Genomic DNA, 26320 nt, shown 5'->3' with positions numbered 1-26320 from the left:
TATTCAACCTTTAAGCATTAGATACTGAATTCATCATTTATAACACATGAATACTCATTAGTATGTAGTTTATAAACACAGTTAAAAATGTTTTACTCATCACTGATAAGCACTAACTGTATTTATTTTACATACAAATGAGTATCCATGTGTTATAAATGAATAATTCAGTATTTATTAATGCTTAATAATGTGTACTTATTATACAAACTAGAATCTAGATGATGATGATGATGTGTAAGCATAATATATATTGTAAAGCGCAAAAGACATGTATGTTATAAGCAAATGTGCAAATTAAAAATTTTAATAAATAAAGACACAGGGTTATGATACAGTAGAATGATGAAGTGCAAATAGCAGAGTCCAAGTTAACAGAGTCTGGGTGGGGAGAGGAGAAAAGTGTGTATGAGGAGGGGGACAAGGGGAAGTGTGAAAGACCTGCATGTGAATCCGTATGAATGTGTGTGTGTGTGTGTGTGTGTGTGTGTGTGTGTGTGTGTGTGTGTGTGTGTGTGTGTGTGTGTGTGTGTGCGTAAGTGAGAGAGGTGGCAGGTTAAGAGTTGAGGAGACGGACAGCTTGGGGAACAAAGGTTGCCTTCCCTCCTCTGAGCTGTGCAGCCAGGGCAGCGTAACCGCCGTCCAGAGGGGAGCCACTCAAATGCAGAGTGCAGAGCATGAGAGCAGGGGGGTCCTGGGTCATGCTGAACCCAGAAAGTTACTTCCAGACTTATACGTAAACAGCAACAATACAACTGAAGCCAGGCTCCTTTGAAGGTGATATGGCAGGAATATTTTTGGTGGGGCATAAGTGGTCCTCTCAAGTGACCACCACCACTCTGCCAGCACCATGTGTCAAAGCCCGTGTCTCAGGGGACCTGCTATTTATAGGACTCTATCTTTACACATCTGTCTAACTGGCAACATAATGTTGTGTGTCCTTTGTAATTGACCAACCTTTGTGCACAGACATATTCAACATAATGCACACTTGTGTACGCTCTCACCTTGATCTGCTTGCAGCTTACCCCTCTCTGTAAAAACAGGCTGTCAGCCTTCTGTGGAACAGATGATGTGGTTGGTCACATTGTCATTACCTCCACCTTACATCCTCTCTCCGATGGCTCATGGATCTCAGCCTGTCTCCCAAAATATATGTTTGGCTGGCATGACTGATTTTCCACATAAATTGTGTCTGTAATATTAATCAAACAACTTGCTTGCCCTAAGCGTGGCTGTAACGTACCATCACACTAACGTATGACTTTCCTGCAGTTTTTGCAACACTTTGTTGACTCCAAAATCCTCTGCCAGTGAACATAATCGATGCAGCATCTAAGCGAAATGTGTGTTTTTTAGTACGTGAACATATTTCTTGTTGACAGGGAGCTCAGCTCTGTGTTGCGTAACTGTCCCCGCTAGATGTCTGAGCTTTGTCAGCTTTATGTTCATCTTGAGTGGAATTCTGAGATTACTGTTGTGATTGATGGATGCTAACATATGGAAAGTTCTTGTGATTCACTATTTTGAACTCATATTGTGATGTCCTGTTTTATTGCATTTATTAACTCTTCATACAGGAATAACTCATTTTTTCCCCCTTGAAACACAAGCAAATGAAAACAGCACACTGTGTCCCTTTACTGTGTTGTCATATGTAAAAGTCATGATCTTGATTAGTCTTCAAATTCATCTGCTCCCTATTTCAACTCTAATAAAACCTTTTGCTCCTCGGAAACAATAACTTATAGATTGTGTGCTGACCCCAGCAATATGCTGACAGCGGAGACTGCACGTAGACAATAGGCATACAGCTGTGTGCAATTTCTTGTGAAGCAAAACAGCTTCGATGACAATGTATTTGGACAAGAATAATAATAAAAAAAACTAAAAAAGATAATATGTTCAGCAAACTTCCTCCGGATGGGTTAAAATGTTACAGAAAACCATGACAATGTCCTCATAGGCTGTCATGTTTCTTTGTTGTTTTAGTTGGTTTTTATAATTACTCAACACACAGCCTTCTTCTTATAGCCAGGACTGCTTTTATCATCTTGGACGTGTATTGTCTTGGACAATAAACGTTTGATCGAGTTCCAGATTTTGTGTACCGGCATATTTAGACCTGCTTGTTTGCATGAATTGAGCGCCCACCGGGGAGTGATTAAAGGACACAATACTACGCAGAATGAGTGTTATGTTCAAGGCCGATGGAAGGGGAACAATGGAGCAGGAAGAGAGAGGCAGCGTGGTGATTGAGGGAGAAAACGCTGAGACGCTGAGTTTGCCTCGTCCCGTCAGACTTCGCTGATCACTGTGTTGCGAGAACATCCTGTCGTAAATACTCACACTCGTGTCTAATCTTCTAGGAAGCCTAAGTGTAGTCTCCTTCAGCCAAAAACTTGCACATCTCCTTTTGTTCAGAGTCAACATTGCTTTTGGAGAAGAAACTCTGTAAACACTTCTCTTCTCCGTAAACACGTCTGACTTTTGTTTTTTGTTTTGTTTACACTTGCCTGCCATTGCCAATAAGAGTTTTCTTTGCATGGTTGAGTAAGGGCCGAGGTGTCAGGTGGACGGAAGCCAGCTGTGGACACAATTGCTCAGATAGAAACGGAAAACAGGACTTGTTTCCCGTAAGGAAAACACGGTGGTTGTTTACTAGGAAAGGAAGTGTCTCATCATGATGCAAAATGTTTTTCTAGTCTACAGCTAGAGAGCCATTAATCACAACCACTGTTTTTTTTTTGTCCACAGTATTGATACACAAAACACACAAAGGGACACACAAAGGATATGAGAGTCTTAGTCAGACCCCTCCTGCACCCATTTTTCTTCCTTCGGTCCATTCATCTCTCCTGCAGCTCAGTAGCGTATAAGAGAACATATAGTGAAATAGATTTTCTGATTGATTTTCTACCTCTCCTCTGTGTCACTCCACAGTCAACATCCACGTGTAAAGAAAACCAACTGTTAAACTGATGAATTGATACATTAGGACACAGAAATGTATTGAATGGGAAGGAATGTGTGTTTTTCCGAGAGCAGAAACTTCACCGTTGAACTGGTACAAAGAGCCTCTTTTATGGCAATGCTGATTTTTTTATGATAATATGATCTGTCTGTTTTCTGGCTGCTTGAGTCAAAATCTCTGGAGAGACTCCATCACTGCCTTCTTAAGTATTTGTTCAGTCTAGACTCTGACTGATGACCTTAGCCTAGATCATGTTAGCATGGACCAGCCTTTCTCGGCCATTTTAATGATTGGCATGTCTAATGAGATGCAGAGCGAGTGCTGGACTGGGAATTTGAGATATGTCCATCAGACCCACAGCGTTATTCCTTCCAATCTGCCTCAAGTAGAGCTTGTAGCTGCATGATCCCTGTTGATTCCAAACAATGCTGCCAGGTACTGGTTTTATTCTCTTTTCACCTGTATTTCCTTCAGGAAATGCATTCTCTAGTTCTCTTTTATAAAGCTGACAATGCCCCCATACGTGGTGCTGTAGGTGTGGATGCAAGGAGGCTGTTGCTATGAAGGAAACTTTGAGAAATACCACTGTACACTACCAGATTGATACCAAATAATAAATGATCATGTTATCTGTGAGAAGGGATGAAATCCATCCAATCCAAAGACCACAAATACTATTAAGTGACGTGCATTATTGCATTACACAGCTGTGACACAATTTTCAGGAAGACACAGAAGAATGAAATGACTCACTATAATTATAATCACATTATGTTGCTGTCTAATAGACGGTCTCAGTGTCAGTTTACCCAAATTACAACGGCAACAAAAAAGCCTTTTCACTTTTTCCCCTATATCTGCCGTCCGGACCTCTTTGATTTATAGCTCCCCATCAATGAAGTGGACACGAGGTGGATTTTTGTCTGTTTTGCTCAGGACAGTAAAAGAAAAAATTGAAAGCAAAGCTTCTTTCCAGGAAAAATTTCAGTTACTCTCCATCTCATTTCTTCAGCTCGCCGTGACCACTTTTCTTTGGATCTGGTCTCTCCCAGTGAAAGTTGCCCTGTGAAAACTGTCGACTGTGTACTTTGTACAACGTCCAGGGCAACAGAGACGTTGTTTCTATAGAGACGTGGTTGATGTGAAAAAATAGTCACACTTATTAGTAATAGTTCAATGTCAGGCTGACAGTTAGACCACACTCGTGTCAGCATGGTAAGTATGAGGGTTCAGCCAGCAGCTCATAAACTCAGGTTAACATGAAGGAAAATCTATCTACTAACAAATCTTAGTAATTAACACGTTATACCTCATTTGTTTGATTTATCATCTCCAGATAGACACAGACTTGTTTGGTAATGCGCATAATCTGTTCCTTTAATGAAAGAATCATGTTGCTTTAATCCAGCAACACACTGCACTAACAAGTTTACACGATGAGACACTACAAAATGATCTGTTGTCCAAATTCTGTGGAGATTGATGACTTGTTTAGTAACCCCCCATTAACAACACTGTTGCCTCATTCACGTCATTTTCAATGGAAAGGTTGCACGGTTGCACAATCCCAGATCTTGGCAGGTTTCTAGAGCTCAGATTGGCTGCAGATAGAAGTGCAAATTTACTCAATCCTCAGGATAACAAACACCAGAGATTGCTGCGGCTGTGTAGCAACTGCACGAAGCGGCAACATCTGTGTTGTGGCTGAGAAAAGAGGAGACGAAGCCAGCGTGGTGTTCAGAACATTAATACATGTATTTCAACATAATATATCTATAGGATATTTAGATTCTTTTTCAATGTGCACGGATCATTACAGACAAATTGAACATATTTACAATATTATTCCTATTTACAGATAACCAAGTGCCTTTTATGTACAAAATACAATACATTCAGAAATACAAATATCTGGATACAGATACATTAAAATCAACATTTTCTTGTGGGGTCCTTGAAGGTCTGAGAAACATGGTGGTGCTGTACATCACATTAATGTGCAGGAAATTGTTTTTGTCTGGAGTGCAAATGAAGCCAAAACAACCCCCCCCCCCCTCCCCATGTGGTGCAGGATGTTCGACAAAAAAAAAAATCAGGAAGTGTGCTGACGTAGTGTGCGTGGAATGTGTGAGCGTCTCCCCAACATTTTGTGAAGGCAGTGGGAGGGGTCTACGGGTCGGTGTGTACAAACTCCATCTGTGGCCAGTGTGATTCTACCAAGGGCCCCCCAGCAGCCCTTACACACCCCCATCTCTGTGTGTGTATATATAACATGAAACAAAACTCCTGCTATTTTCCATCTGCCTCTGCTGTGGAGGAATGAAGGCCATCCACACTGCTTCAACACTGACACAAAACCTGAAGCAAATTATAAATAATATGAATGCTCCCATAAATAAATGAATGTAGCTTAAAACATATTTTTTCTTTTTTTTTAATGAAAGGTCAAGAGTTTACAGCAGTGTTTTTTTCTTTCTTTAACATATCCCTTTATATATCTGGTTCAGAGAAAAAAACAACAACATGGGGGATTAAACACAAAGGACGAGGTGTCTGGCACGGTTACATGGAGGCCTGTGGTCTGGAAGAGTCCTTTACCACAACACACACCGCCTGGCTGCTGCTTACACCTAAGTTTTATCTTTGCAAGCATTCATGCAGGAACAGATGTAAAAAAAAAAGTGCTGTTTTTTTTTGAAAACATTAAAAAAGAATTCATGTTGGGGCTGAATTACTTGAGGCCTTGTCTGAGTTTTATAACTAAAGTCAAACAAAATAATGTAAAAACATAACTGTCAGCATCTAGGATTTTTTTTTACCAACAATCCTGGGGATTTAAAAACATGCCAAATTATGATCAAACTTTTCAGTTTTACTTCTATATCTAATTGTTTTTCTTATATTTTCCTGCCAGTTTTTTGGGGAAAAAAATAACATATGTGTGTGTGCAGAAACCAGCGAGAAGAAAAAAGAAATGTCGCCAGATTTTCTGCCACTGTTTATATCACACGCCTTCACTTCTGTTCTGTTTCCCATGTAAACAGCTTGGTCTGCATAACTGGAGTCTGAGGGACCTTTTCAGTCACTGTCAGTCAAGTTCAAAGTTAGGATGAGCTCGTACTGTTTGTGTACCTTGGTGCCACTGCTAGACATGTGTTCACCCTCTGTAAACAGACTCGTCTGGCTGCATGTTTACTCCGTCTGAATGGAGGTCTTGGGAGAATTGTCCAGCTCCCTCCAGTTGCCTGCAGTGCTGCCCGTGGGGCTCCGGTTGGTCATCTTAGTGAGCAGCGTGGTCCTGCGGATGCTGCTGTCCGAGTCCTCCTTCTTGAAGTCGTGGTTCTTTTTGTGGCAGCGGGAGAAGCAGTGCACAAAGTCCTGGAGGAGGTGACCGCTGAAGATCATGTATATCCATGGGTTGCAGCAGCTGTTGAGACTGGCAAGGAGCGCAGACAGGGTCACCGCTGTGTTCTCAGAATCTGGAGAACAGAGAGAAGGAAAGGGAAAAGGGATGATTAATCTGCAAAACATCTGGTCCAGGCTCGGCTGCAGAAATGCCTGACTAAGTTAATTCATCTGGTGTTGGTGTCATGTACAGGAGAGAACATTTGTCAAATGAACAAGTTCATAAAGGTGTTAACAGTTTTATATTTTTGCACCAAGGGGCCAATTTCTGAATTATAGTAAAATAATCTGCCTGGTAGACACAGTGACTCTATAACTGTATAACAACATCATTCAGTTTTTTTTTTTTTTTTTTAAGTAGCTACAAGATTAAACTTGGTATTTAGTTAAATGCATCTGAGACTGAAGAGAAATATATTCCCTGAGTTCACCGCCGTGGAACCTTAATCTAGCAGACCAGTGGAATGGAGCTTGTAAAAAATAATGTTTTAATGTTCCTGATAACTTTTGTTTACAATCATTTTGCCATAAACTTTGATATTTTTTGTGTGTGCCAAATAATTCCGTGCATAAACGCAGTGCGCACTTGGATCGACGTTTACGCACGAGTGTTCAGGAGCTCCGTGTTCCGTGGCGCACGGTTCCCACGGCTGTAGCCTAATTATGTTGAATGCATTTAATTTGCCCGGTATACTCACCGACCCACTGGAAGTTGTCATCCCACACAGACCACATCTGGACCGTGAAAAACGGCGCCCAGCAGACAATGTAAGCCACAACTATCACAAAAGTCATTTTCACGGTCCTCAGTTTGGCTCTCGATATAGTTGTGACGCTGCTCACTGAGTTCTTCCCAATCAGCCCGTTCTTGTTCGCGGCACCGGGCGTCGTTTTCCTTTTCTTGTATTTGATATTTTTCCATATGGTGTGGCAGATGAAGCCGTAGCACATCACCAGTATCAACACGGGCACGAGGAAGATGCCCACGGTTATCCAGGTGATGTACGCCTTGGCGCCCCAGGGCTCGATGAAGTGCCCCCAGCAGTCGTACACCTCGGAGCCGTTCTTGATCTCGCTCAGGGAGAAGATGAAGTACTGCGGCGTGCTGAGCAGCAGGCTGACCATCCACGTGGAGCTGATCATGATGTAGGAGCGCTGAGTGGACTGCTGGAGCGTTTTCAGTGGGTGGCAGATGGCTATGTAACGGTCCAGGGTCATCATCACCATCATGTAGGTGGATGCGAACATCCCCATCACCTGGAGGTGCTTCACTATCCTGCAGAGAAAGTCTGGACCGTAGAAGCGGAAGGTGATCTCCCAGCAGAGCTGCGGCAGCACCTGGAAGAAGGCGACCACCAGGTCCGCCAGGCTGAGGTGTCGGATGAAGAGGTGCATCCGCGACATCTTCTTCTTGGTGTTGTACATGGCCAGCAGGACGCTCACGTTCCCGATCACAGCGACCACGAAGGTGATGCTCAGGACCATGATCTCGATTTGGGCCACCTCCTCGTTTCTCGCGAACGGGTCGGATCCGTTCGGGTGCGCGGTGCTGTTTCCAGATGTCCCCATCGTTTGGTCATTGACAGGGTTGAAGACCAAAGACAGGTTCCCCCCGCTCAGCAGCAGCGCGTAATCTGGAGTGTGCATGGCACTGCCCCTCTGTGCGCCCTCGCTGTTCCAGTGCCAGAGGGGCTGTGAAGTGCCTCTCCAACCCGTATAAGGAGCTACCTGATGGTCACACTGAGGAACTCTGACTGCTCTCTGACTTGTGGCTGCCGTCGAGCTTTTTTAAAGTCGAATCAAATTTCAGACAGGGTGTGCGTAAAGCGGATACACTGCAAAAAAAAAAAAAAAATCAGGGCACATTATTTTACATATGGATAACCATGACACTAATTTCACCATAACGTTTTAATGCAAGAAAATATTACAGGCTATTTAACTTCTAATATATAATGCTAATTAAATCTTTTTGAGGCTGTATTTTTTTTTATAGTAGGTCTACACTGTACACTACTCACACATTATAGAACCTTAGTATTTGTATTTTTTGCAGTGCACAGCCAAGCCCTTCCCCACGGTGCACGCAACCACCACATTTACAGCTTCTCCCACTCATAGCTTGGACCACATGTCGAGAGAGCAGCACTGTAAAAGCCACTCACAGTCTCACACCAACACAATTGCAAAATTCCAAGGGAGTAAGTTGAGCAACGCACAGTTCAAACGAACATAGTTGCACTAAGAAATCACCCCCCCTCGCTGTTTACAGTTGGAAATATGCAGCAGTTTTCTAATGTGGCCTCTTTCTCGAACCGCTGTTCTGCATTTACCTCAATAGGAATGCATTGACCAACACACAGGAATGTTGTTTTTGCCTTCACCTCTGCAGAATGAGGCCTGCGACGGGCAGTGATGAGTTGTTGACATCTGTGTATCTGAGGTGGTTTGCTGGAGGAACCACGTGGCTTGATTTATTCAGGTTCAGCGTTCAGCCACATTTCAAACTGAGAGGCTCAGTCCACCCTGAGGAAAATACTGTTGCCTGATAACTGATCGTCTTCGAACGAGCTTTTACATAATGTGTTATTGGTTGTCTCCAGAGCTTGTGTGCCAACATGTGGTTCTCTCAGTTTTATTAATCTCGCTTTTGAATTAAACTGAATTTTAGACTTGCGTTTGGCCTGACACAGGTCAAAACACATATTAGATCCAACGTCGTGCTGATTTGGTTTTCACACCTGATCCATCTGTGGGATTTCAGCTTCGTCTCTACACTGGAGGTGGACAACTTTGTGTCATAGCACTGAGGATCACATTGAAAATATTCATCAATAACATCTCCTCCAAAATGTCTCAGCTATTGTGGATAATCCACCGACCTCTCGGTTCTTTTAATTGGAACTGAACTAGACACTAGACCCAGACACTGTTTATTTTTTTGTTTTAACTTTTCATTGCTTTGAGCACCTCAAATCAAAAGAAAGAAAGATAATAAAGATAAAATAAAATAAATAAAAAAACTGGCATGGAAGTAGAAATGTCTCAAATTAAAAACACGATCCGCTGATATGAAATAATCTTCGTTTCAAAAGTTCACTCAAAAGTCAGTTGTTGTTTGATAGAAAGTTCACACTTTGGACAGAATGTAGACGACGTGCACGTCTTCACGACTCTGAAGATAAACACTTCGGTGAGTCCATCAGTGAGCACAGAGAAACATGAATAAGACAACAGCCTTCAAACAGAATTTCTCATTATGCACGGTAAAGGTCAAACATCCAAGTTAATTAACAAATGCAAAAAAAATGTTTGTGTGTTTAACATTTGAACTTGACAACTCCAATCATCCTGCATCCTTCTGTGCTCCGTGTATCTCTCCTGGTCCGAGCATCACTCACAGCCTCCCAGTTCTTTGCCTCAGCATCTTCATCATCGACAGTTTCTAGGTGACCTGTAACAATGCCAACTGCTTATTACACTTTCCACTGCGAAAGCACACGTGCAGGCCGACCTGCCCTGGGTATCTTTTAGAGCTATTCAGGTCATCTGACCCATGTGCTGATAAGTGAGGATAGTTATCTTTATTGTGTTCGCGCTGCATTCTGCGTCCAGATCTGCTGCGTTTCATTTCCGATGGCGCTTGCAGCGAGCGGCCGCAAACGAAAGCGCTCTACTTAAAATTTCCTGCTGGCCCGGTGGAACAGGCTTAGAACTGTAATGAAGTTTCCCCAATTATCTCTGTGTCAGTCTCTGCTAATCTTCCCATCGCAGCCACAGTGAGGGGAAATTTTCTGATGCCCTGGGCCCTTGAGTAGCTAAACCAACCTCCTCCCATGGGAGCCCTGTTGTGTCTTGATTCCTACTCCCTCAATCCACTTTGTTACAGTCGCTTATCCTGAGGGAAGGAGGGAGTGAGGGTGAGGGGGGGGGGGTTGAAGGACAGTAGAACGGATGTCTCTTTTCACGCTAGACTGAAGCATATTTACTCTCATCTCTTGTCTTTGAAGACGTTCACCGGAGACGTCCTGTGCTGTTATTGCAGCTCCAGGCTCGGTTTGTCTCATCTATAGCGGCCCCAGAACACGGAGGCTCTGTTCGTCCATCCTCGGCTGTGGATGATGTGTCTGGGCCCGGGAATCATGGGAATGCGTGTGTTGTGTCTCTGGACAAGTCAGTCTGAATCATTTCCGTGATGTTTCCCTTTAACTCGCAGGCTTAAGGTTTCGCTGCTCAGATTCTCTGGGAACACTGGAGGTTTTTCTCCTCCTCTGGGATACAAAATCTTGTTAAGGAGTTTCTGCTTTTATGAAACACGACTTTCTTGCACAACTTAAATTTGTTATCAGGAAGCTTCAAAACATCCTCATTGCACTGTTTAATTGAATTTTTTTTTACCTAGGCTACCCTGTTCCCCCTCATATCTCATTAATTGTTAATTTACTGTGTGGGCATAAAAGTAGAAGTCATTTTCTCTCAATCTTTTAGTTGATGGGGGATTTATCATTTCGGATCACAGTGTGTGACATTTTAAAATGGAAAGTTTGTAAAACTTCCGCATGTAGAAGTCATTTTCTCTCATTCTTTTAGTTGATGGGGATTTATCATTTCGGATCACAGTGTGTGACATTTCAAAAGTGGAAGTTTGTAAAACTTCCGCATTAGATTTGAGGTCTTAATGCATTGTTTATGTCACTGCTATATATAATCTCAGGCACGAGAAGAACGTCCGCTCTTGACTAAGTGCATGATGCACATGCTTTGCTAGTTCTGTCTGGGTTATATCTTTGACACCTAATGGATTCGTATACCCTTCAGTTCATCTCTCTCTATACGTATATGTATGTTCTGCCTTTTAAACAGACTGACATCTAGAAGGAGCACCTGCAAAACATGTTTGTTTGTTAAAAGGAAAAAAGTCTAATAAGAAACTGCAAAGGTGTGCGGCCTTCACCTCCTGATGCAGGGATGCACTTATCTGCTTTTCCTTTATAGTATTCATTAAAGTACAGACCTGTTTGTGTCCTTGGCAACTGGACTCCAACGAAGATCATGTCAAACAAGACATTTAATTATCTGTTTGCTTTATGGTTAAAGTTATGACAATGAACAGGACCTCCTGTAATACACTGCTTATGTAAGTTCATATATGTAGGTTTGCATGTTCTCCTTCGGCATGGGGCTGAAGATAAATCAGTGGTTCAGTAAACACAGCATTCAGGTTTATTATCGCAAAGATCCGTACCAAGTACACATTAGTTATGCAACCTGGATCTATGATGGTATAATGAAAGTTTCAGTGCAGCTGTCTTTGAAGGGCAGAACTAACCATCACTGAAGCGCACAGATTTATGCAACAGTATTTTACTTCAGTGTAGGTTACAGTGCAGTTGAGCTGAAGTGTTGGTTTATTCCATAAAAATAATATACACTATTCTATAAACTAAAGGGGCTGACCAATGGAAGATCACATCACAAGATCATAAGTTATCCATTTCAATTAGCTAATTACTATGTTATACTATAAGACATTACTAGAGGGGGTATTATTATTTTTTTTTTTTTTTGCTTGACAAGAGCTTCAGCCATTGATGATCAGAGCTTGTTTTTTGCAGTAGCTACAGTTTGTAATTGCCTTTTATAAGTTCCTCTCCACCATCCCTCCCCTGTCAGTCAACAACCAGCCAATTGAAAGGATCAACTATAATCAACCATGATCAACTCACCTCTCATACAAGTTAGCCATCTTCTCCAAGTGTCAACAGCGCCTGCTTTTTTTCAGGAAACTTCGCAGACTTCAGGTTCACCAGTCAGTTTTAACTGTTTTCTACACGTGTTTCATTGAATCAGTCATTACCTTCAACATATCAGCCTGGTTTGGTTCACTGTCCAGCATCCATCACAATCCACCAAACAAAATCATAACAAGGAGCAGTAAAATAATCGTATTGGCACAAGAACCACTTCTCAGCATTTATAACAGAAGGACTAAACAAAAAGGTTTCCAGATAGCTTCAGACACCACTCACACACTGCACAGCCACTAGTCTCTTACCCTCAGGTCTGAGATACAGATCTCTCCCTTTCAAAACCAAGAGAGCCATGAATAGTTTTGTACCTTCATACTGAACAGTTGATCTGACCTGGTCTGTGTATGCTTGTAAGTGTGTGTGTGCGTGCCTTTCTCTCTTTTAACATTTGTTTTTATATTTTTAACATTTTAACATTTTGTATTTATCTATTTGTATTTATTTTGTTTAAATATGCACTGTCACTCTTCACAGAAAATTCTTCACGGAAAAATAAAGTTCTTTGAATTGAGTTGAAATGACCTATAAAATGATTAAAATTGTAGCGCCTGTTGGTACAGTATGATTCCCTTCTAAGAGTGGGGGAATAATATTTTTCAACATAACAGTTATTAACATAGCAAGGTCATAAAGAAATTATTTTCCAAATATGTTGTGGAAGACCATGACTGGCCTGCACTGGGCCCTGACCTGGACCTCAGCCTCCACATTCAAACACCAGACCTTCAAACCTCAGTAGCCGACCTCACTAATGCATTTTAATCTAGTAGGAGGGGTCCCAATGTCCCTGAGACAAACATTTTTGAAACATGGTTTTTAAGGAACCTTAAGGTGTCTACTTAAGATTTTTGCTTGTTGCCCGGGTCACCTAATATCCCATGGGGGTTTTTTGGCGGGCATTTTGAATTTATGTCCGCACGAATGGCGAAAACGCCACTTTTCACAACTCCTAAACCAGACATCATACAAAGACAAATGAACACACTTTCTCTGATAATTTTGACACCAGGAATCAAATGGAAAGGTCACTGAGACGGTAAAACCACTCTTTATCAGAAAAAAAATATTATTTTAGTATACATTTTTTGTAAAAAAAAAATATTTTCAGTCCATAATTTCTCCCTTTTAATAATTCCAGTTGGCGCTGCCTTTTAGGCCGATGGAAAGCCTGATTAGTCAGTTAGTTTCCAACGTGTTTAACGTATTTGTGGCTGAATAGGAGCAAATGTCTGCGATCAGGGGAGATGTCACCCCTGAGATGTTCATGGGTGAAATGTTTAGGTGCTTAGATGCCTCACATTGAAATACACACAGGTCTCGAAATGATCACAAGCTAAACAGATGAACCTAATGAACTAATATTTTCTATTGTTAGATGTTTGCACCACACAAAAGTACAAAGACCTGACACTGTTGCCGTGCATTCTTTCTAACACCATTTAATATTATTCATTTCACCATAGATGTGCTTCAGGTGTCGAAAAGAAAATAATTGTATTCTCTTTTTATTACAACATAAGGTTATTCTCATATTGTTTTTCCAGCTTTCTTGACATAAGACCAACTTATGTGTTAACAACTCAGGAGAAATGATCAGTGTGTAATGGAAACTTTCCAGCAGGTCTTATCTCATTATTGTGGGTGGTAATATTTTTGCTGTGATGTGAAACCATTCATATATCCACCGGAAAAGAAAACATATGAGATGTTTTTTTACTCTCTCTCTTTTTTGTCTCTTTCAGGGTTATAGATAATCTACTCAGGCAATAAATAGCCAGGCTGAACCTAATGGTCTCCACTTTCTCAATGAGCCATTCAGATGTTTGCAACCATTTCCTCAGCTGGAGGCAGCCTGCAGATCCACTTGTCCTGCTTAATGACCAGTTGTTCCATTCTTGTAGGGACATGAGAGCCTGATCCTGTCTTTAACAAGAAGCCTCATTAGCCTCATATCTCAGTGCATCTTAGTTTTTTTTTTTTGCACAATCCATTACTCTAGGGCTATTATAATAATTAGCAGGTGTATACTTTTTAATATACAGTGTAGAGTAATGATATGTTGTAATAGTATTTTCATTTCTCTAAAGGTTTGAATAGTAGATTGGTACCTGTCCAGGTTGTAACCACCCTAAGCAGAAGAGACAACGTATGGATGGATGGATGGAATGGATGGATGGATGGATGGATGGATGGATGGATGGATGGATGGATGGATGGATGGATGGATGGATGGATGGATGGATGGATGGACAGTAGAAAAGAAGTTAAAATAGGTTTTTGAGTTTGAGAATTTCTATTTAAAATACTCTAATTGAACCAACTCTATACAAAACAAAGACATAAATGAATAAATTAATATATCAAATGCAAACGCTTCCATGCCTCATGATCAGCCGCATTAAAACCAGTCAGCTTTTTCAATTTTACAGCTGACCAGTGTTCATCAGGGGTGTCAAACTCAATTACACAAGGCGCCAAAATTTAACACACTCAATGAGCATGTCCATCCCTCACTTGGAGAGTGAATGAAAGCAGTCTTATAAAGTCACTGGTGTTTGTAGGTCAGCGTATGTCTTCGACCTTGGATTTCATTCAGGCTCAGTGGGTTGTTCACTAACCGAAAGGTCGGTAGTTTGATTCCCAGCTACTCCAGTCTGCATGTGTCCTTGGAAAAGACACTTGCCTACATTTGCCCCCAAGTGTACTGTATGAGTGTGTGGGTGATTAGCTTTCAAGCGCTGTATAAATGTGTGTGTATGAAAGGGTGAATGTGACAACCAGTGTAAAGCGCTTTGAGTGGTTCTATAGACTAGAAAAGCATTATGTAAGTGCAAGTCCTTTTACCATTCAGCTTGTTTCCAGGAGTTCACTCTTTAGCTGAGATTTAGCAGGTGGCAAGTGGCCTCTGCCTGTCACTGCCTTACACAGGTCATTTGTCTCTGCTGCTGAATGTGGTCTCTTGACAGGAGTGGGTCACAAGGCCATCGTTGCGTTTTTACAGGTTATAATGTGCACTAAGAGCACTAAATGCTAAATCTTCAGGGCAGAATGGAGGGTTCAGAGAGTTGCAATCAGTACTCAAGTATTTCAGCTTTTCCTCTAGACTGGTAAGTTAACTGCTAATGCTAATGCTTGGCTACTGTATATACTACATGTAATAGTAAAACTTGAGCATTGCTACACTGGCCTGTGGGTCATGCTGCTTCTAATTAATGCTGGGTCATTAAGGGGTTAAATGAGACACATACGGCCATTTAATGAGTTCCATATATTTTGGGCATAGAAGGAAGTTAAAGATTCATGCACCACATTTTTATGCACTTTTTTTTTTTTTTTTTTTTTTTTACTTTTGAAAGGGGTTATTTAAAACTCAACACTGCAAGTGTTACATATTTCTCCTTCTGACACTGAGCACAGCACAATGAAACTGACATTAAAATTGGATCATTCCCTGTAAGAAATCTGGTTTATGCAATAAAAATAACAAATCAAAACGTTATCCTCATCTTAAAGGGAAAATAAAATCATGCCTGTGGCTGTCAAGTGTACATTGTCCTATTTAAACTGACTGGAAAATGTGGCCAAGGCAAAGAGAGACAGAGCAGAAACAAGACGTGAAATATTACCAAAATGTGTTCACATTGCCCGTATAGTACGTTACATACAGCCATTCCAAAAGGTTTATCTCATGTCAGATGTAGTTCACAAGGGCATCACCCATGTGGCAAACTCAAGTACTTCATCTGATTTATTTTCACAAGAAAGACATCTGTAATCTAGACTGACTGAACATTAAAGTGTGTCTGATTAGTCCTCTGATATATTGGACTTAACCCACAGCCATACTCATATGAAAGTGTTTGTGTGGCTGTGTGGTCATTTGCACTTTTTTTTTTTTTATCTCTACGAACATCTGTTTTGAGGCACAGTCACGTTGTTCTCTGCGTGAATAAAACAACTAATATATTTTCCTGGAAAATGCTTTGAAACTGCTGCCGCTGACAATATCAGTCAAAAAGCTGAGGCTGTTTGAAGACTGAAAGGTTTTCCTTGAAGAAAGAGACTCTGACATCATCCAAAGAGGAAGGAACAAAACCTTGATCTTTGGAAGTAAATGTGAAAAAAAAAAATCGGCAACAACCTGAGGCCTCACTCTTTTCCTGGTGTAATTTTTGGAACAGAGGTTATGATCAATGTTAGCAAACCCTGCATGTAGAAGTTGATGCGAAGCTTTTGAAAAGAGATATGTGCGTATACCACTGATGAGAAACTTAACTTCCAACATAAACAGCAAAAAAAGAAGCTGAGTTATTTATATGAAGATGAATTAGCTGATGGAAATTCTACAGGCGTGTGTGGGTGAGTTTTTGGTACAGATGTGCACGCATGTGGTGGATCCTGTGTGTGTGTGTGTGTGTGTGTGTTTGTGCGCATGTACATCCTGCAATAGAGAGCTTATGGGAAACTCAGAGGCATCGACACAACTTTATCATCTATCAGGAGAGTAGACGGCAATGTTCTCACTGCTGTTTCTTTGAATCCACACACTGTGACCTAATAACATCAACCCTCTGGGGGAGAATCAAGGCCTTGCTCTGATCCCGTCCATTAATTTGGCATGGAGGGAGGCAACTGCACTGTGGAGGATTTATTACAAAAATATGTCTAAAGCACAAACTGTTGTTGTTTTGTAATTTAAATATTCTCATCCACTCTTCCTATATCCCACTCCCTCTTATTTATTTGCTTTGAGATTTTTGTAGAGGGTAACTATTGTCTATGACAACAATAAGTGTAAATCTTTTTTTTTTTTTGCCTGAAGGGAAGGAATTCATTTATAAATATATATTTAAAACCATACATTCAGCCACATGTTGAGCCAATATGATTGTATGTTTGATAAACAAAAATAGATTTTGGATGAAGCTTCATTAAACAGCTCGGCCTTTGTTTACATTCTCACCATCACTATCTTTAGAATACAGATGGGTCCGCGCATCCCACACAATTACACATGTCTACACATTGTTATGCCACTAATGGAGACACAAGCAATGGTTTCAATTTACTTTTAATGTAATTGCTGCAGGAAGTTAAATTCGTATAAACATGGAAAACAGAAAATAAACAATACCTGTTCCTCCTGCAAATAAATAACATACAGTATGTTGCCTCTGGCTTCATTCTAACCTGAATCCCACCTCTCTCTCTCTCGCTCTCTCTCTTGTTACACAGTAGTTTCCTGCCTTCAGTCTGCAGCAGCTCAGAGGAGAAGCAGAAAAAAATTTGGGTCCAGGCCAGGACAGAACAAAACAGTGACCCCGAAAGTCAGAGCACAAGGGACTGGTGATTATTTTCTCTTCAGACGCCCTTGAATGTAAAATTTGAGGTTATTCAGTAAATTCAGGGCTCTGACAAATTTCAAAGGCCAGGAGGTGAAATAAATCTCCCGGCACAGCTATTGTGTGTCTGAGAATCTACATTCAGTCAGAAAAAGGAATGAAACCAGACAAAAAGAAAATCGGTATCAAGTATGTGTGTATATTCAGTGGGTGACCTTATAGTTACTTGTTTTTGGTATCAGAGACTTTGCCACCCAAAACAGGACGTCTGTTCCACTCCAACTCTGACATTTTACGTTTCTGCTTCATGCTCCTTCCATTCTACACAGAACCAAAAGGTGCCGGTGGTTCATGTCCTTCCCTGTGGATGCCCCGTCTGAGAGGGGTGAAGGGCGAACAAAAATAGACCTGAGTGTGTTTGGGGCCACCTCTCTGACGACGGCACACACACTGCTGCCTACTCCAGCTTGGCCTTTTACCCAATTACAATCTCACTCTTGTGCGACTGACTCACTGTGTTGTTGAGTGCACGCCATCCATGCGAGCTGAGGTAAATAGTAAGACTGGTTTGCACACCAACAGAACGTCTGAGTGTTTACTCTTACGTTACATATGCGAGTGTTTATATATACACATGAGGTTTAGCTCATATGGAACAAATCCAGGCTTGAAAGATGTTGTCAAAAGAGGAGGCCTATGTAGACGTTCAGAAATGTTAACTGGGCTGTTCTTTTCTTTGTGGAAATCATGGCAGAGTTGTGACCTCATAGGAGAGAGGAAGTCACTGGTTCAGTCGCTATAATGTTTTTTAATGTCATCCACAACATAAGTTTTATGAAAATATCTTACAGCTAAATGTCCATAGCAGATTCCTCAGATTAAATCGACCTCCTGGAAATTCTTGTGGAGTTGTAGTAAAATCAATCCTGGAAATGCTCGAAAATATTTCCTCAACAATCACCATGTGTTTCCAGCATAGGAGGAAGTTGCCTTGTTAGGTTTCTGAAAAGCAGTTTTGAAGCTGAGAGTGGGCTGCCATCGCCATCATGGAAGTGCCATAATCCAACAACTCCAAAATGCTCTCATTGACAAGATGTGACCTGCACATTCACCACGCTATGAGATAATAACGGAACATTATGAGACAGAGTTGTTTTCGAGGCAAATGCAGAGACTGCTTGCTGAAAAACTGCCCCTGACGGGAACGTGTATCAGCGGTTTTGCATGAATTTACCTCGAAAACAACTCTGTCTTGCAACGTTCCGTTATTATCTCATAGTGTGGTGAATGTGCAGGTCACAACTTGTCCACAAGAACGTTTTGGAGTTGTTGGATTGTGTATTTGAATGAGGGAAACCAAGAAATCCCATTAGCCTCCGTAGCGTAGCTCTGAGCAGCTCTGCTCCGCCATTCTAAAAACAGCTGCACCGATAATTAAGGGTAACCAAACTATTCCTAAAACTATAGGATTATGTCAATGGGCCAATATGCCAAAATGTTGAACTATCCCTTTAAGGGGTCTTTCCACTGCAGGAAATGGGGTCATTTTATGGGGCTGGAGCCATTGGTGCTTGTCTCCACTGCGAGTAGGAACCATCCTTGAAGGGCCATCTCCCGGAATTTTTACGGGGGCCAAACGAGTCCCTGCCTCGGGGTAGGTACTCAGATCAGCCCCAAAAAACTCCTGGGTGGGGCTACTCTGAGCTGACTGGTCATCCTCAAAGTTTTAAAAACCCAGCATTATTAAAAAAAAGTGTCTACAAGGCCAAAAAAGAGAGATTAATGTCAGTAAAAGACGTATGATGGTAGTGGCAGTTAAGGATGTATGATAAGTGGACAGACAACTACGCGATCACGCTATTATGCGAAGATTGAAACAACATTTTTACGACCCAGTATTATTAGAAAGCATCTATACTGCAAGGGTGAGCAGTAAAAAAAAAAAAACTGCCGCACAACGATTGTGTGATGATCTAAACTGTTGCACATTGGCAACTCACAGCAGTTGAGAGGGCCAAGTGAGAGGACGGTTCCTGTTAAGTTCCTACCCCCCTCTCTTTACAAGGACCTCCTGCTGTGGAAGCACGGTTTTACATGGCGAGGGCCCGGTCTTGCTCAACAGGGTTGTCACTGAGCTGAGCTTCACCAGAGTTCAACACTGGCGGCCGTCTTGGGCCAGGTCTACTGAGGCATTCATGTCGATCCCCAGATGTTGTAAGTCTTCCCTGAAGACATCTAGCCATCTGGTTTGGGGTTGCCTGCGGCCTTTTTTGGGTCAAATGAGAAGATGGCACATGTGGGGTGTTTTCCGGAGGTTGGAGAACATGGCCGAGCCATCGGATGTGGCACTGGGTGGCAAGTCGAGACACGGGAGACTAGTGGGTGTGTTCTCTAAGGTCAGTGTCGGTGACTTGGAGGTGCCATCTGATGTTAATGGTACTGAGAGTTACGTATTATGAAAAATGTTCTCCTCATGAAATTAAAGGCTTTCATACCAGACTGTAAACTGTTCATTTCTATTGCACAGTTGGAAGTCTAAAGTTTTTGACTCCTCTGACTTGATCTTTCAACCCTGCAGGTTGGTTTCCTGACATGTCTAAGATAAGCTTCCTGGCTACTGGTAGTAGACCTGTGTGACCTGAAAAGACATGTGAATGTGAATGGCATAAAGTATGGTATGGACTGCTTAGTTGAAAAGTGTCTGTATTTATACCCAAATATGGTTGTTTTAGGTAAAGCAACTGCACTAACCTTCAAACCATCAAAATATCACTTTTAGAAAACGTATGGTGTTGACACAGACACAGCACTTGTGTTTTTCCCTTCAAGGCAGAGACAAAAACAATCCACTAAGAGACTGAAGTTATCCTCATTTGGTCTTAATACATCTGTTCAACAGATGAGACAGTCGTATTTCAGCAGCACACAAGTTACTAAACACCCACAGGCCTCATGACTCTCTTAGAGCTCTATGATGAGTTGTTTTAATTAACTGACTGAGCTGTTTGCCAGAAATTTGTATAGGATTTGATTTTAAATGTCACAGTTCTGTACCTCAGCGGCCCGTGAGATTGAACTGTAAGCTGGACTGGTGACATTTCAGTCTACAAAGTTGCGACCGGTCGCGTCAGGACAGCAGCACTTTTCCTCTGGCTGCACAAGATGTGGTTTCTGTATTGACTACTAATCCGCACTCAGACGTGCTTCCCAATACAGAACAAAAATGCACAACAGTGACTTCTGTGAAATTGCGAACATGCTGGCGAGAGGATGACGAGACACAGGCTGGTCAAAGGGAATGAAAAAACAGCCACCGTGCCCCCAGTGACCCTGCTTTCCGTCAAGGATGACCCAGAGATCCGGTTCACAGAGGAAACTGCTCTGTATTCACACTCAACATTGTCCTCAGAGGAGAAAAAGCAACAACCACACAGCCGCACTGTGAAGGAATTTCATCATGTCCTTTAGCGGGAAAAATAGATGGGATAATAAGACTATGAAGCCCTGACAAGAGGAAATGTTGTTTCCATTTCACCTCTCGGTTCAGTGTAAGAAGCACAGACATGGAGTGGGCGGGAGGTTGTTTTGTTACATGCATGGTTATTGTAGTTATATAAAACTAAAATTATCAATGAAAAAATAATTTTGTTGAAATAAAAATGACCATTTAAAAAGAACAAACAAACAAATCAGAACAGCAGTGGCCATTGCAAAACTAACTAAAATGAAATTGAATTGCAGATAAAATCTGAGCTTAGTAAATTCTTTTTTTGTGTGTGTGTGTGTACCAGGTAGATAAGAGTAAATGTATCATGATGAGAACTGATAGGAACATTTGTGTAATGCAACTAAAAGGGAAAAATCCCACAGATGTTAAAGTTAATCTTTGGAGCTTTACAGAGAAGCTTCTACAAATCAAGGCTTAACTGATACCTGAAAAACTAGTCGATTCCTCAAAATACAAACTAAACTAAAACTGCTTAATCACAAATAAAACTAAACCAAAATAAAAAAGCAACTGAAAAACTAAATAGAAATAAAAAATAATGAAAAGTTTGAAACTATAATAACCTTGGTTACACGTCACACCTCTAGCATGCTAGCTGGAAGGTAAACCAGCAGAACCATAATGAGAAGTCTTCTTAGAAGCAATACGCTGAACTGCTCTGAAGAGAGCTCTGTGAGACTGTAGGCCTACTTGAGCTTTGAATTAAATGCTAAAGTCACCATGTTAACATATTCACTGTAGGAGCGAAAATATGTTTTTGCTTTTGTTTATATTGGCTCCACTTTTTTCAGTATCGTGTTGACCGTATTACATCATTGAGTTGATGGATAGAGCTGTGTGGTTTTCTCTTCTTGGTGGTGGCGGCGGCAGGAGTGTGGACAAAGGGAGTGGAGCAAGTAGAGTTCTGATAGTTTTTTATTGATCATCACCTCTTTCTTACTCGATCACACCATTTAGATTTTATTTTTGGCTGCTTATTGGTCTTTTTAAATTTTGATTCAATAAACGAACTGAGACTGAACATGGACTTCATTATGGACTTTGCATGGACATGTCACAAAGATGAGCTCACTAACTCTCTCAGCGGCATTATTGTTGAAGATAGTCACTACATTTGCAATACTGTAACATTTCTAACAAGTTCAAGTGAATACAAGTGATTTAGAATGCTAACGTACCATTTAGCAAAATGGGCCTATTACACAGATTACATTTTAACTGAATCTAGGCATTATTAATTTGTCAGCAAGTCTGGTTTGATCCAGGTAGTGTCAGGGTTAGTTATTAAATCTGCTGGTTGAGAAAAACAATCACTAGGCCAACCTTCAATTTATGTGAACACTTTCACTCCCTTCTTGTCTGCTAACAGAGATGACAACTCAAGGAAAAGCCAGAATCAGTCAGCAAACAAGCAGGTAACTATTTTTTTCTATTTCTACACCATTTTTTATGAAGTGGCCATTCAGTGTGAGAGTAGATCGGATTGAAACAGTGAAGTCAAAGGACTCAGCTCTCTGTGTCACGAACAAGATTGGTAATTTGCCAGATGACCACACTCTAATCCTCTGAGCCGTCTCAGGCAGGCACAACATGACCTCAGGCCAGCAGCTTTAGCGTTATTGCTTTGTCTCACGCCACAGGGTCTGGCTACCAAAAAAAAAAAAAGAATATGTGTGATCACCGATCAAGTTGTTCTAGTGTCCAGTCACTTCAGATCTGCAGTAGCTGGATCACCAGACATTTCAGTGACTGGCTACCATGGGGACTTTGAAAACTTTTCTTTCTGCTCTGTCTCACCACCACACTGATCCTTGCCAAAGTTATTCCTGCAGAATGTAGCCTGTGAGCCACGACTGCCATTTGGCCCCCGTGACATTATGTGCCTGTAGATTCCCAAAAAGAATGGTAATGAAAAACTGATGAGACGAGCGTCGTGCCAAATGGCGAGCTGCTCTTTGGGACCGTGTGAAGACTTCTGGTGGGAGAGCTCATAAAGCAGAAAGACAGCACGAGAAAAAACAATCTCTAATGAATTTTTGATTACTAAGTGGTCAGTCAGGGTACTTTTAAAATAATGGATAATTACCACAAGAAACATTTTTTCTCTGACCTTATCTCTTTATGTGACTGCTGTTCTTCCTGTTTTAAAAACGTTTACTAAAGGCACATTAAAGCAACTACAAAGAACTTTTATTCTGTGTTGATTTTGGCGACTCCTGTGGACAAAAGCGGTAGGTTTTCAGTATCAGCCACGACGAAAATATTTGAGCTCGGTTTTTACTGGCTAGCCCAGGGGTGTCAAACATGTGGCCCGCGGGCCGAAACCGGCCTGCCAGAGGGTCCAATTCGGCCTGCAGGACGAATTTACCAGATGTAAAAAATAACATAGAAGAGAGAAGAGGCATTATGTTGTTGAAATTGCATATATTTTTCTCAAGAAATCTCAGATTGGCCATAATATGTTTTGTAAAAGGATAGTTCATTAATATAAACATCTTAGTAATGCGCTTCTTTGCACTAAAATAAAGAGAAAAGTTTAGAGTTCTTATTATTTACAGGGTATTATTGCTATGATTTTACCAGTCCGGCCCACTTGAGATCAAATTGCACCTAATGTGGGCCCTGAACTAAAATGAGTTTGACACCTCTGGGCTAGTTTAACAACAACTCAATGCTAATTTACAGCCTCGTCAGGTGCACCGTCTCTTCCGATCTGAGTGCCGTAAATCGTTTCGTCCAGTGGACCGACCCGAACACTACCTACAGTATATATAGTATATTTATAGTTACACTATAAAGAAATAGCTTATCTTCAGACCAATGGCCTCATTTGCTGTTGTAGGTCATACAGAGACATCAGCAGAAACGAGAGACTTTTGCATATCCAGTTAAAAGTTCTTTATAGTTGCTTTAAACAGACCCATAATCTCTGAATAACAACTTTACATGAAACCCGGGATTCGGTGAGATCCACTCTGCTCAATCTGAACCACCAGAATGTTTATTAGGTGTTGATATATCTGTGTGACAAGTGCAAAGCGAATAGTTTACATTCTTTGCTCTCTCATGGCTACTGATATACGGTCAGTGACTGTACACCTTAGATATCAAGTGTCTGTGAGTGGCTTAAGGGCCGCAAAACGGTCTGCCTCTCTAGCTTGCTTATACTGTTAAATGAAATCCTAAGTGTTCGTCAAAGATCTGTCAGAGTCGTGATCAGACAGTGCCATAAATCCATGATGCTGCTTTACCCTGTGCTGGAATAATGATAAACGGAATGGATTTGAAGCACTTACATTTGAGCAAGAAGCCAGAGGAGCGATGTTATCACCTTATTCTGCCTTTTTTTTTTAAATCCATGTGTGGTATAATCTGATATAGAAAATGATGGAGAGTCTCCTTGCATCTTCCAAACTCCAACAAATGTATGAACAATTAAGTTTAGTCTTTCTGTGACTTATGTCTCCAGATTTGCTTTGCACAATAAACATACAAAATCAGGTTTTTGTTCTAGCAAAAAGCCCTTACGATTTTATTCTGGCATGTGTGTCTGGCATCTGTAATCCTAATTCCATGCAGATGCCGAGCAGTGAGCATTACAAGGTGAGCTGCTGCATGAGGTCACTGCCTGTTTGTGATGCATCTGTCTCTGCACCAACCAGCACCCTAGTGTTGACTGAAGGGGTCAAGACTGGACTCTGGGCTCTGCTGTCCTTCTCTCTCTTCTCGCTGTGGATTTCTTTCAGGGTCTTGCAGGCGATGTCACAAGGCTGTCTGCTGATAAGAGATTTATTTTTCCAAAGGGGGTGGGTGGGTGGTGGTGTAGGTGGGGTTTGGTTTGTCCCTTTAGCTCGTATCTGGTCAAACCTCTGCTCAGTATCACAGGTTTGATATATAATGTTGGTTTAACCTCAGAGTGTTGACCCAAGTGTCATGGTGCACATTATATATGATGGTAATGAAGATATATGTAACACAGATAGGCATGCTATAGAAAAACACACACAACCTGAACTGAGAACCTTAACACATGGATGCACACACAGTCAATACTCTTCCCACTGTGACCGCTTTACACCCAGGCATAGTCAAACTCATTGATTCAGCAGCTCAGAAATTCTGGCTAATTGCTTAAACTAACACACTATGATGCCTGCGTGCTCAGTGCTGTCAAAAAGAGCATGTCAAATTTCACCTATGTGATCAAAAACATTGGACCTCATTCACAAACCGTTTTTAAGAACAAATTTGGGTAACACTTTATTTGACGCCTATCTCTATAACACATTATGACCATACTTAATGAGTTGTTATGCAGTTATAGCACTGTATAACTGTAAACACTCATAAATGATCATAATGATTTTTAACAATAATCATAACACACTATAAAACATTTTATAATGGCTTGTAAAATCAGGTTATAATATATCATAATTGTTAATAACTCGCTGACAATGCCCACATTGATAATACATTATAAATATAGTTATGTGTTATAATTGGCTTATTAACGTGTATAACTATCATTATAAAGACTCATAAATTATCATAAGGCTTTATAACACTAAGCATAACACATTATAGAGCATTGTAACGCTATTATAATACTTGACCTTATAAACCATTATAAAATGCTATATGATGTGTTATGCTTATTGTTATAAAGCCTTATGCTAATTTATGAGTGTTATAATGGTAGTTATACACATTTATAAGCCAATTATAACACATTATAACTATATTTATAATGCATTATTGATGTGGGCATTGTCAGCTAGTTACTAACAATTATAACATATTATAATACCTGTGTTATGATTATTGTTTTGTATTACAAAGCACTGCGGTCTCCGAAAAAACACTTAGCAATTATGTTTATTGGGAACCAAACCATCCAATAGCATTGATCAAATGATGATAATATGATGATATTTATGATGGCATAGTGTAGTCAGTCTGGAGAAGCCTACCAGGGTCACCTGGCACGTGCTCTCAACTTACGAGGAGATGACATTCATCAATTTAAGAACACAGCTGCGGACATTTCTGTGGTTTAAGAACATGTTCATGAATCTGACGTTGAGTTTTCTTAAGAAATTTCTTAAGAACGAATTTAAGAAATTACTTAAGAAGTTATTGGTGAATGAGGCTCAGTCATTTACTCTAAGCTCCTTCTTTGCCTATCAAACCAACACAGGCAGCTCCTCTTCAACAGAGCTCACATGGAGTGGCTCCTTGTCTCGTCTCAGCTGACAGGCTGTGTTCCCTCTTGGGGCCT

At 41.0% G+C, this 26320-nt stretch overlaps 1 protein-coding gene across 1 annotated transcript; it reads right to left on the bottom strand.

Moving 5' to 3' along the window:
* Positions 1-4846: 4846 nt before the first annotated feature.
* On the bottom strand, positions 4847-8126 carry LOC310986751 (arg8-vasotocin receptor-like). The gene is made up of 2 exons (XM_083972812.1): positions 7078-8126; positions 4847-6453 (listed from the first exon to the last, which is right to left on the bottom strand). Exons 1-2 carry the CDS (start codon positions 8024-8026, stop codon positions 6167-6169), a joined length of 1236 nt encoding a protein of 411 aa, XP_083828938.1. The 5' UTR covers positions 8027-8126; the 3' UTR covers positions 4847-6166.
* Positions 8127-26320: the final 18194 nt, after the last annotated feature.

Source organism: Trachurus trachurus, assembly GCF_905171665.1.
Source record: "Trachurus trachurus genome assembly, chromosome: 6".
Taxonomy (NCBI): Eukaryota; Metazoa; Chordata; class Actinopteri; order Carangiformes; family Carangidae; genus Trachurus; species Trachurus trachurus.
This window is presented reverse-complemented; position numbering and strand designations above follow the sequence as displayed.

Coding starts and splice junctions, on each gene's coding strand:
- LOC310986751 (XM_083972812.1), bottom strand. CDS start 8,026: ATGCACACTCCAGATTACGCGCTGCTGCTGAGCGGGGGGAACCTGTCT. Junction 6,454..7,077: donor TGACAACTTCCAGTGGGTCG/GTGAGTATACCG, acceptor TCTGTTCTCCAG/ATTCTGAGAACACAGCGGTG.